Raw genomic sequence first — 13,176 nt, forward strand, 5'->3', positions numbered from 1 at the left:
AGGATCTTAGGAGGGTGGAGAGTGACCAGTCTTCAGCAGTCACAATCAGAGAACTTGTCTGTTTGTGTGTTTTTTTCCTCCTTAGTTTGGTAAATGATGGCTTGGTGGGAGTGGGGGTGGGAGGGCTGTATTTTGGACGTCATTCGGGACATGTCCACCATGCTGTTTGGAAGCCAAGACTAAGGAAAGCAGAAAAAGACCAGGCAGGCCAGTGCTTGTGTGTCGGGATTGCTGTTCCTCCATGGCCTCAGAAAGCTATTAATCAGTGGTGAGGCCTGTTCCTGTGCTTCTTGCTCCTTGCCTCTCTAATCTAGGGGAAACTGGTGGAGTTTGCCAGATCTTCTTACCACGCCACTTGACTGCCTTAAGAAGGGAGTTGTATATTGGGTTTCATACATACTGGTTTGATTGTGAGTCCAGTGATTCCTTACATTTTATGTCATGTAGTGGCCACTATTCTTTAGTGAAAAGTACTAAGGATCTTTTTCTTTTTTAAAAAAAATCCCTAACCTGGCGATTCACAGACCTGTACCCCTGGGGATAAAAATACATTATATGTTTATTAAAAAAAATAATAATAAAAAAATATTTTTTAAAAAATCCCTTAGCTCCTTCTTTTTAGTCATTTGCTGGGAAAATGTTTATCAAATCTTACACCACCATCTTTTTTAGAAGATATGCCTTATTTTTATGAAAGCAGTCCTTGATTTTCTTTTTATTTTTGGGGGTTAATGACTATAGAAAATAAAAAGATTCCCTACCCTCTCTCTTTAAGGAAAAAAAAACTTGAATATATAATGACATCATAATGACAATAATATGTAATGAGAATAGGCATTCATTGCTCTGGTGATGATCTTGATAGAAAGCGAATTTATTCTACCCAGTCTATAGTGACATTGCATTGATAAGATCAGTTGATAATAGGAACGCTCTCCCCTGTGACTCCTGCTTGGGATCATCTAATATCTGTAAATAGACAAATATTGAAAAAGAAAATCAACAAACCAAACACTAAATTAAAACAGGATCTAATGTCAAAACTAGACCTAATTTTATGAAGGCACTTCCCCAAGTTGAGGAAAATCTTGATTGAGCAAGGTCTTGATTATTACAAACCTCAGCTGCTCTTGCAGAAAAGGAGACTATTCGAGAAAGGGCAGAAGAATTCCTTCTTACAATCTGTCCTCATGCTTGGAGACCTTAGTTGGCTTTACCCAGAAAAAAGTGGTATCATTTCCTCCCAGTTGTGTTAGAATACGAAGTGTAATTCTCTGAAACTCCCAATTAAGTCACCAAGATTGGGAAAAGGACTGGGAAGATATAATTTTGATTTGGGGTAGGGTGAGGAAGGTCTGACATTGCAAGGGAGACTAGAAGGATACCATTTTACTCTTGACTCTCTCAGTTGCAGACTGTGGGTTCTGACAGGACTTAGAGCAATTTGAAGGGAAACAACGTTACAAGCAGAATTTTATCTTTCACATTAATGTCAAATATAAAACTCAATTAAAACCATGTTAGAATCCATATTATAAGGAAAAGCCATCAAGCATCAAAGGAAACAGAGAAGAATCATAAAATAGAAAGTATAACATGATATGGCAGAGATAAATCCAACTATTATTTATAACATTAAATGGAAATGGGAAAAAGTCTCTAATATTGGGATCATTAAAAAGGAATAGATAATACAAAATGATACAGAAAGTTTCAATGTAAAAGAATGTACAAATTGCATTAATCACTTGCAAACAGAAGGAGAACAGATGATGTCAAATAAAGCAAAAATATTGAAGTGAACAAAGAGGGTCATTTTTATAATAATCAAAAGCAAACAGAGTTATTAGGAACTCTTCTGTGATAAATCTTATCGTTTCACAATACATAGAATACAACCTAAATGTCCCAGTCGAAGCATGGTCAAATGGATCATGGTATAGCTGTGTAATGGTCTTATATGTAGTGATTCAGAGCCATGATACTGATGGTCCTTTGTTCACAAAGAAGGCTGTTACCAGTATATTGTTGGTTGAAGAGTGTCTTACAGATAGAGTGGACATTCCTTTCCCACTTTGGTTAAAGTAGAATCAAATGTTAACTGGGATTATTTTTAGGTGATGAAACTAGAGTCAGTTTCAATATTATCATATGAGCTTTTCATCTTTTCCTATGGTGAATATAGTAGATTATTGACCCTAAATATTTGTTCCTTTATATTGGATGCATTTTACTTTCATGCATCATCAAACTCAGTTTGGCCTGCTTTGGCCAATGAGATGTGAGTGAAAGTGACATGTGTCACCTACAAGCAAACACTTTAAGAACTATCTCATGGTGCCACCATGGCTGTTTTCCCTTGTCACATGGGAGTTACTCTTAAAACCTGGAATGAAGAGGATATAGAATGGGGGTGCAGCTGACCTCTAAAGGACATGTAAATGAGACATGTAAATAAAGCTTTCTTGAAAGCCCTTGAGATTTGAGGGTTATATATTACCGTGTCACAACTTAGCCCAGCCTACGTAGTTGGGTTCCAGGTGTTTCATCTCAGTTCAATTTCAGATGAACACATGCAATTTATGGTGCCTGTGAATAGCAGCTTCTAGAAGTCTTCCCTGCCACGTCAGGCTTTAGTGAGGTCTCTGGGTCATGAATCTGAATTTTATGTCACTCAGTGTAAATGCAACTGTTAGAGTACTTTTTAAAGCGATTGTAGTGATCCCACTGATATGAATGGGGAAGGAGACCAGAAAATTAGATGTTCAGCTCTTGTATTGCTGTTACTTTCAGCAACAATGTTTTTCTCATTAAGTTTAGGAATTATGTTGGTATAGACTTTAAAATCTATGGTCTTTCAAAAAATAAAATCAAATCCTTGGCTTAGGATTTTGTTTGGGTGATTTATGAACATGTGCTTTGATAGAGATGAAATAATTATTTTTTGTTATTGTGGTTTTTTAAAGATTTTATTTATTAATTTGAGAGGCAGAGATCACAAATAGGCAGAGAGGCAGGTGGGGGGGGGAGCAGGCTCCCTGCTGAGCAGAGAGCCCTATGTGGGGCTTGATCCCAGGACCCTGGGATCATGACCTGAGCTGAAGACAAAGGCTTTAACCCATTGAGCTGCCCAGGCATCCCGAAATACTTATTTTTAATGTCACACTAATTCTTATACTCTAAAAGTAAAGAGTAGGTATAACTTACTCACTTGGTCAAACACTTGATTGATAATCGGTTTGGGGTAATAGACACAACAATAATGCCAAAAATGATTCTTGGAATGAATTAAGTCCTTTTAATTGCCTTTTCTTCGTTCTTAATATTATTCAAGATTTTCATAATTGTCATTCAACCAAAATGTTGCCCTGTCATCATAGACAGGCGACCTGAAAATGTCCTTTTAAATTAAAACAAGAACCAAGGTGTTAGCATTGGTGTTAATGGAGAAAGTGCAGTTGGGAGTTGGCTGTGGTTCAGAAAAAAAAGTTCAAAAGAGGAAATGTTGGCTCTTGATGTTGCGTGGATTGAATTTACTTCCAAATGGATAACAGTCTAATAGGTTTGATTGTTTCAGCCTCATCCCTTGGGGGCACTTGAACACGTCGTAGAACCTCCATGCTCTTAGCTCAAGTGTCCGCATCTTGTACAATGTCTTGGACCAGAAAATACTTCAAATCAAGGACCTGAGCAGTGTTCTTGCTTTCTGTTTGCTGGTACCAGAGCTTGGCTTGAGAAATCTTACTCACACTCATTAGACTCCCTTCACATGATATTAGACTCCCTTCACATAATATTAGACTCCCTTCACATAATAAAGGAATTAGATGATCATCTGTCAAATGTCGGCTTCTTACTGTCTTCTGGCAACACTCAGTGGAACCTGATTTCCAGCCGATGCAATAGCACCGCAGCTCTTTATCTTTCTATTAATGCAAAGACCAGTTTTGTTTCAAGAGAAAACTTTCTAGTTTTGGAGTTAAGTGGTGGTTGCCAATGAAGTTGAAATCTTAAGAAAGGATTACAAGTTTTATTCACTAGACAGTCCAGTTTTCCCAATTTATAATTTAATATAATAATACACTATTATATCAATGTTATTCATTAATTATTGACATATATTTATGTGATATATTACAATCAAATAATATAGTAATATAGTAATGTTATATGATATATTAATATATTGATAATATATTTTATTTATATTAATATTATTTATATTAATATATTGATAATGAGTTAATACTATAATTTTATGATATAATAATTTATTGGACTATTCTTTTGAATATTCTCTGTAGCCAGGTGACCATTAAAATCCTGATTAACACATTCAGGGTTAATTAATTGATAACCATGAACATAATGTTGCAGATTTAGAAAATGCAACTATTTCAGACCTGTATCAAATTTACTTGCACTTGCAGAGTTTACATGATCTATACATAAATCATACAACATATTTATCTTGGGAATATAACCTATTAAACATTTGTCCACAGCCTAAATTACTTTGAGCTCTGTTTTAGGTGTAGGGTTAGGTTGTGTACCTGAGACCTTTCTTGTTTCTTGATACTTTGAGCTCTGGAACTGTATTTCCACGTGTTTGTCACCATTCGAATGCCTCAGTTATACCTGAAACTCAACGGGTCAAACTGTACTTGGGACTTTCTGTCAATCCTGGATTTCTTTTGGCCAGCCCTCGCTCGGAATACCAGAAACCCAGGAGGCCTCCTCAACTCTGCCTTCTCCTCGACTCCCCCATCCACCCTCCCTCCCCCGCTCCTTCATACTCAGTTACAGCTGCCTGGACTGGATGCCCAGTTTCCCATCACCTCTCTAACCATCATCTCTTGCTTCCTGATGGGGCTTCCCACACCTTCTTTATTGCCCCAGTTTGGTTCTCCTCATGTCTGTCAAGGTATATCCTTTTAAACACAGAAATCTGGTTAGACCACACCACTTTATGGCCTCTTATGCTCACGATAAAAATTGAAATGCTGAATATGGCCAACAAGTCCCCACGGGGACTAGCGTCTGCCTCTCTCTGACCCATCATGCCGCTCTAATCATGACGGCCAGCCCTAATTACTCGATCACATCAGGCTGGACATACAAGCCCCTGATTAACTCCTGTTCATCCTTCAGACCTCAGCTCAGACCCACTTGGTCAGGAATACCTCTGACTTCCAGATCCAGTGAGTTTCTCTCACCATGTGTCTTCCTCCATCTCTACTCTTTTCTGATTTTTTGATTGACTCTCTCTTCCTCTGGACTGAAGTTCAGGTCTCACTTTTCTTTAGCCTTAGGATTGCTTTCGGATCATTGCCGGGAACTTTCTCTTCCAAACTGTGCTATAGTACTTACCCAAGTGTCCTGTACTTCCTTCAAGGAATATTATCATTAAGATGGGGGCTAGAATTTAGTCTTGCTGTCTTCTTGGAAAAGCAGACTGCTTTAGTAGTCAGTCTGTGGGTCACAGATTGTCATGCTTACCTTTAAAAAAACCCCTTTGTTAGTGATCTGTGTTGCCAGTTGAGCAATGCTTCTCTCAGACACAAGTTTTTGGTCCCAGCACTTATAGTTCAGGCTTTCCTTACGTGTATCCAAGTGAAAAATGACGTGGCTCTTGGCTGTGGCTGAATGAAGCAATTCTAAGCGTTACCCCAGTTTCAGAACGTGCCCATCCGTCAGTAGATTCTTTTGTTTTTGTTTTCTTTTGTTTTTTAAAGATTTTATTTATTTATTTGACAGAGAGAGAGATCACAAGTAGGCACAGAGGCAGGCAGAGAGAGAGGGGGAAGCAGGCTCCCTGCTGAGCAGAGAGCCCAGTGCAGGGCTCCATCCCAGGACTCTGAGATCATGACCAGAGCCAAAGGCAGAGGTTTAGGGAATTGAACTTCCAGGGGAGGAAACTGATCCACTTTGGCATGAGGGTCCAGAACATAACTTTGTAATCTATTTTAAAACAGAGAGAATGTGAGGGAAGAATCTGACTTAGCATATGGTTTCTTTCCATTTTCCTTGTTGACATTTATTTCATATTAACACTTTTAGCCTCTGCCTTAAAATCTAGCAGAAGAAATAATACTTCCTAGTCTATTAGAGTTCGTCCTTTCCCTAACATTTTGGTACTTTTTCCTACATATAATGGTTTTTTATTTGTATTTTAATTATATGAGGTTTTATTTGTTTGTTTTGCTTTTAGGTATTTTGGACACCTTCAATATTTGCCTTCTCTTTTCTGATCAAGCCTGATTCATGAAATGGAACTAAAGCTGAAAAATCATCTACTTCTTTGTCTGCAAATTTGAGACACACTTGGGATGGTCTTAAGTGCATACAACTAGACTCTAACTGCAGCTATGAGTTCAGACGAGAAGGGCATATCCCCTGCTCATAAAACCTCCACTCCGACCCATAGAAGTGCCTCTTCTTCAACATCCTCCCATAGGGACAGTCGGCAGGTAAGAGAACAGTACCAAGTGCGTTTTGTTATTTTCTGCAAATACAATAGCGTTAGGATATGATGGGCTCACTAATTAATTCTGAAATGTTGTTGTGAAGAGTGTTATTCCACAGGAAAACTCTCCTGGTGACGCCTATGAAGACCCTGCTCTTGTTTTTCTGTTGTTTAGGATCCTTTTTTAGAGTGTATACCACCAGGAGGGGTGGCTGGGGAAGCCCTGCTTTCCTCTTCACTGTGCACCCAAAGAGTGAGAGCACCTTCAGAAACTTGAACTCTCTGCTCTCTCTCTTTGTTCATGGAAGGGGAGGAGGCGTGTGAGCCTGCACAAGGTCTTCTTTCTACAGGTCTCTCACTGGCCTGTCCACCACGAACTTCTGTTGGGTGTTTCTCGAAATGTGGTGACAGATTCAGGCCTTAGGAAACAAGTAAAATCATAGTATCAGAGAATTAAGGGGGGGGGGGGGGCTCTGCTAATGCTTAGAGTCAGTAGAGAAAATCAATTATTGTTAATAAAATAATTACTGTTCTTGTTAATAAATAATTGTTTAATCCTATGGAACCAATTCTGTCCCTTATTTTTGTGTACAGAGTTACCTCGTTACTACCTCAGGAGCTGTTGTACCTGCCAGGGCTGTGTGGGGGGAGTTAGTCCTATGAATTGTCTTCACGGTCAAAACAGGTTGTTGTTTGAGTATTGCTGTTGGCCATTATGCCAAAATCTCCTGATGGGATTTTTTTGTGGTGTAACTGGAAATTTACAGTAAGCAGGTTTAGTGAACTATTTATAAAAATGTTTCTTTTGAGGGACATTTGCTTAGTAAATCATTCTTGCAGTGCTTTTCCTCCCTGTTTTATGTGTTGAAGGTATATTGCCTAGTTTCCAGAACTATGAACTTCTGTTATTTCATAGTTCATACTGTAGATGTGGGTTTTGAGACAGCCAATCCTGATGTGACTTCATTCTTCTAGATGGTGGGAAGGCACTGCTGGGGTATTCCCTTAGGGGGGCCTCAGTCTGCAGACCCTCCCTGCACTCCTCCCATTTCTAGCAAGAGATTGCTGGGTTATCTGTAAGAATCAGAGAATCCTTACCTGTATATTTTTCCCAGGTTCTAAGGTTCTAGATATCTCTGCTACCAGTATTTTGGACACTGGTGTCCTTTGTTCTAGAGTTCAAACAGGACGTCTTCCCTTCACTAGAAGCAGTTATACCATTAAATTTATGACTACCCACAGTTAAAATGTTGAAAGTACCATGAATGAAAACACATTTATGGTAAATAGCAGCTATGCTAAGAGGCTTTCTAAGTCTGCGATTTCAGATTATCGTTCACCTGCCTCCCTGTCCTTTCTTGTTACGGCTTCTCCCTTTCTCCTTTGCCCTGGGCATTGCAACTGAAAGACACTTTAAGCAGCCTGGCCATCCCAGCTGCTGAGGCAAGGATGGAATTGACCCGGATCACCCCAGAGAATTGTGGCAAATGGAAAAGATGGATGATGGCTGTGGAAACATCTGTCGTGCATTGTGGGGCGGCCTGTTGCACCTGAGCTCCGGCGCTCCTGTGCAAAACAACGGGGAGAAACCGAGACCCCAGTCCACAGAGGGAGTCTGAAGGTAGAAGACATGACTCCTGGCTGCCTTGTGAATGAAAAGTCTTGTGATGAGAATAAAATAGCATGTCTGTAAACGGAGACAATGTTCGAAAGGTCATTATTCGTTAAGGAGGGTTTACTTTAGTTTCTGTTTATCTCAGTGGGTTCAAACTCTCCCCAGGACTCTCTCCTCTGCTTCCTTCCTGCCTCCTGTTGGTGTTGGTTCATCTCTCTCAGGGGAGTGAATAGAGAACAATTAGAGTTCTGTTTCTCCCTCCCTGTCTCCATCACTTCCTAACATCTAGTATTCACTTGTGGAAATTGGAATTTTTGAGTGATCCTGTGGTATCCTATGATGCAGTGGTTTTTATATGTACTATTATTGTGTGTGACTGTTATCCTAGTGGAGGGATGGGAAGAAAGTGTGATAAATTAGTCTTCCTCAAATGTTACTGTTCTGATTTGATAGACATTGATGCAAATCGAGTCCATCCTATTCCTCATAAAGGGATCATATAAGTAAATGATCTGCACACAGCGGAGAATACATTGATACCTTAATGCTCACTGTTTACCTGTCCTTACCGAGGTCTAGTTCTAGATCACTAATTAATCGATTGGGCATTTCTACATAGATGTATCACTACATCTAAAATTAATACATATAGGTCCATTTGCTCTCAGGATAATCATCCTCTCACGGACCCAGGGTCCAAGCCATCCTTTCTCCTTTGACCCTCCCACATTCAGTAGGCTGACATTTTATTTCCTCTTCATAATGTGACCACTTCTATTTCCACTGCCTACCTGCTAGCCCAGACTCCATCATCTCAGTACCTTCCGTGGTTCTCTGGCCTCACTGTCTCCCTTACTGCCTTGTGAGATCAAATTTCCTTACTATGGCAGATTCATTCTCACAGCCCTTCGAAGACTCTTGTTTGCCAACACAGTTAAGGCCATATTTCCTTCCTTGGTGTCCCATGATCTCCATGATCTGATCAAACCTCAGCATCTCCTTTTCCTCCCACGCCATACAGTCTTGTTTATTCATCGTTCCTCAGAGTGCCCCATCCCTGTCTCTGGGTTTCAAGGATTGGCTCATGGGAACTTGCACTGACCACTCAACCCCACGTTGCCCTCTCCCTTCTCTGAACTTTCACAGAACTTTCTGGCAGCACTTGACATGTTTCCATTGTTTATCTTTTTATGTACTGATCTCAACTGCTTTTTTTTTTTTTTTTTTAAGACTTTATTTATTTGAGAGAGAAAGAGAGAGCATGAGGAAGCGGAGGGTCAGAGGGAGAAGCAGACTCCCCGCTGAGCAGGGAGCCCAATGTGGGACTCAATCCTGGGACTCCAGGGTTATGACCTGAGCTGAAGGCAGTGGCTTAATCAACTGAGCCACCCAGGCGCCCTCCTCATCAGTTTTATGAGCAAACTGACGACATGCTCTAATTCTTTAGAGACAAGCATTGCACCTCAAATATTTTAATATATCCTAGAGGATATTTTTAAAGACGTGCAATGGCATCAGTCTTGTCTTCTTATTACAAACTTGCCATTCCAGATTTATTTGTCCTTTCTCTTCTTCCTTCCTCATAAATTACATAAAACAAAGAACATCTGCTAAGCGCATAGTAGTAATTGGCCCATCCTTCCTGTGGCCAAATTCTGTAGCACAACAGGTGAAGGAGGAAGAGGAGCTGGGAATTGAAGTGATTCGGTGCCCCTGTGATTTCACAAAGTGTTTCTTCATGAGCACAAGAGGGTCAGGACTCCACTTAGTACTTAACTAGTTGGAAGGCTTCAGTAATTGCTCCATTTACATTTCATTTCAGACTGATAGTCAATGTTAGAATATCTAACAAAATTAGCTGTGTGTGTGTGTGCGCGCGCGCGTGCGTATGAGAGAGAGAGAGAAAGAGACAGACACAGAAACAGAGAGATCAACTATAATTCTTAAGCTCCAAGAAATAGATGCCCTAAATTTTTCAAAAAGGAAATAGAGGGGTTGATTATGACATCTAGAACTTATACATAAATCAGTACTTCCAAGTATATCTGCCAAAGAAAGCCTTCCCCTTGAGATGCTGTATGAAAAAAGAGTTTTATTATCAACTGAGAGGAATGCTAAACACAATCTCTTTTTGCAATATACATTAATAAATTAAGGACACTGATAAATCCTGTTGTTAGAACTTTAACTGAGCACTTCTAGAATCTAGTAGATTTCGGAACTTTTTTTATTCTTCTAAGATTTGGTGGTTAAACATCCACATTCTTCTTTCTGTTAAGAAATTGAAAGATCTGGGTGGCTCATTGGGTTAAGCTTCTGCCTTTGGCTCAAGTCATGATCCCAGGATCCCGGGTTTGAATCCCACATCAGGCTTCCTGTTCAGCTTCTACCTCTGCCTGCTGCTCCCCACTGCTTGTGCTCTCATTTCCCCTCTCTTGCTCTGTCAAATAAATAAATAAAACCTTAAAGAAAAAGAAAGAAAGAAAGAAAGAAAGAAATTGGAAGATCTAGGAACACTGGAGCCCAGATTCTGAAATGGCAACACCAGACTGGACTTAGAAGCACCTTCCCCTTTAGATGGGGCATGTACCCTCTGATTGGTCATAGTCCCTGCCTTTCCTTATTGTGCTTCAATGTTTATGTTTCCTCCTCGGCCCCAGAAAGCATTTGAATTGCCAGCCCTGATCCTGGATATCAAGTCAACCACAGTAATATTGAGGTTACCAAGAGTGATCTCCAGTTGGACGTTAAGAGGGCATCGCAAACTTAGCATGGCCAAAACTGAGCTCTTCATTTTCCTCTCAAATTTACTGCTTCCCAGTCCTCCTTATCTCAATAAGCAGCAAGTCTCTTCTTTCTTTTGGTCCAAACAGAAACTTTGCCAGAAATCATCCTCAACACATCTTTTTCTTACACCTGCTTCCAAACCCTCAATGAATCCTATTGGTTCTACCTTCAGATGTACCTGGGCTCTGACCTCTGCTTACCACCTCCTCCCCCTCCACCCTGGTCTGAGCTACTGTCACATCTCATCCAGACGATGGCCATAGTCTTTTACCTGGTTTCCCTGCCTGTATGTCCCTCACCCGACATACAGACCATTTTCACAGAGTGGTCGGAGGGATCCCTTCAAAACCTGTGTCAGAACAAGCCACTTCTCTGCTGCAAACCTTCTAGTGGTCCCATCTGTCTCTGAATAATCCTTGAACTGCTGACCATTGCCTATAGCCTCATTCATCATCTGGTTCTGCCTACCTCTCTGATCCCATCTCCAGCCTTGTTCTCCTTATTTCTCTCCAGCATTTTCCTCTATTGTGTTCCCACCTCAGGGCCTTTGCATTTTGGACCCCCATAATCTAACTTGCTTTTCCTCCAGGCATCCCCAGGTTTGTTCTTATATTTGACTCAGTCTCCAAATGCATCCTTTTTGGATAGCCTTCTCTGTTCTGCCCTGCCTACCCTCATCATGCATTGCCTGCTCACCTCCCCTGACTTCAGAGCATTAACCACCACTGGATAGGTTACGTATCTATCTGTTCCCGTCTATGTCCCCTTCCTCTATGGCCTGTCACTGACCTGTAAGCTCCCTGCAAACAGGGATTTTATTTCCTTCAGTAATGTCCGCCTAGCACCTCACACAGTACTTCACATATGGTACAGCTCGAATATGTTTGAATGAATAAATAAATGAGGAGTCAGTATGGAGAGAAAGATTGGGAACCAGGTTCCAGAGGTCTTGATAGCTGTGAAGGAATAATCATGGTGGCGAGATGACAAAGAGAGAAAATAGTATCGTGGGGAGCTCTGTATCTCCCAAGACGAGTGGATTTTGAGAATGGAAGAGGGATTATACAAAGGTGGTGAGGGGAGCTGAGAGCACAGACCTTTCTGCTTGCTGCTGACGGCGCTTATATGGTGAAACAAGGGACTTGAGGCTAATGAAGGAAACGGTATCAGACAAAAGCAGAGTTGGGAGCATTCTGCATGAAAGTTAAAAATATTGGTGGGGGTGGGAGGTAACTTATTTTATTTTATTTTATTTATTTGGTATAGTTGACACATAATATTACATTAGTTTCAGGTTTACAACATAATGATTCAACAACTTTGCACATTATATGCTGTGTTCACCACAAGTGTAGCTACCATCTGTCTTCATACATTGCTATTAAAACATTGCTGACTATATACCCTATGCGGTGCCTTTTCTCCCTGTGATATACTCATTCCATAACTGGAAGCCTGTAGCTCCCACTCCCCTTCACCCATTTTACCCAACCTCCCATCCCCCTCTCCTCTTGCAACCATCAGTTTGTTCTCTGCATTTGTAGGTCTTGATTCTGTTTTTTGTTTGTTTATTCATTTGGGATTTGGGTCTTTTTTTTTTTTTTTTTTTTTAAGATCCTACTTAGGAATAAAATCATATGGTATTTGTCTTTCTCAATCTGATTTATTTCACTTAGCACAGTACCCTCTAGGTTCATCCATGTTGTCTCAAATGGCACAATCTTACCCCTTTCTTTTGGCTGAGTAATAGTCATTGTGTGCATATGTATATATATCTCTTATATAGAGACATATCTATATATACAGACACATACCACATCTTCCTTATCCATTCATCTATCGAATGGATATACTTCAGAAATGGAAAAAACTTGGGTTGTTTCCATATCTTGGCTATTGTTTTTTTTTTTTTTAAGATTTTATTTATTTATTTGACAGACAGAGATCACAAGTAGGCAGAGAGGCAGGCAGAGAGAGAGGAGGAAGCAGGCTCCCCGGAGAGCTCCATGTGGGGCTCGATCCCAGGACTCTGGGATCATGACCCGAGCTGAAGGCAGAGGCTTTAACCCACTGAGCCACCCAGTCGCCCCATATCTTGGCTATTGTAAATAATAGAGTAAACATAGAGGTGTATATATCTTTTCAAATTAGTGTATTCAACAACTTTATTTTTATTTATTTATTTTTTTTATATTTAGCTAGCCAACATATCATTAGTGGGGTTTTTTTCAAGATTTTTTTTTTTTTTTTTTTTTTTTTTTTTAGAGAGAGATCACAAGTAGTCAGAGAGGCAGGAAAAAAGGGGGGG

At 40.2% G+C, this 13,176-nt stretch overlaps 1 protein-coding gene across 12 annotated transcripts in view; it reads left to right on the forward strand.

Annotated features, from left to right (window-relative positions):
• OSBPL6 (oxysterol binding protein like 6) overlaps nt 1-13,176 on the forward strand; it is a 204,188-nt gene that overhangs the window by 107,887 nt on the left and 83,125 nt on the right. For all 12 annotated transcript variants that reach the window (XM_059394230.1, XM_059394235.1, XM_059394238.1 and 9 more), the window contains one exon: nt 6,212-6,470. In XM_059394230.1, coding sequence (XP_059250213.1) covers nt 6,369-6,470 — 102 coding nt within the window. In that variant the 5' untranslated portion in view covers nt 6,212-6,368. The remainder of the gene's footprint in view (nt 1-6,211; nt 6,471-13,176) is intronic.

Source organism: Mustela nigripes, chromosome 3 (genome assembly GCF_022355385.1).
Source record: "Mustela nigripes isolate SB6536 chromosome 3, MUSNIG.SB6536, whole genome shotgun sequence".
Taxonomy (NCBI): domain Eukaryota; kingdom Metazoa; phylum Chordata; class Mammalia; order Carnivora; family Mustelidae; genus Mustela; species Mustela nigripes.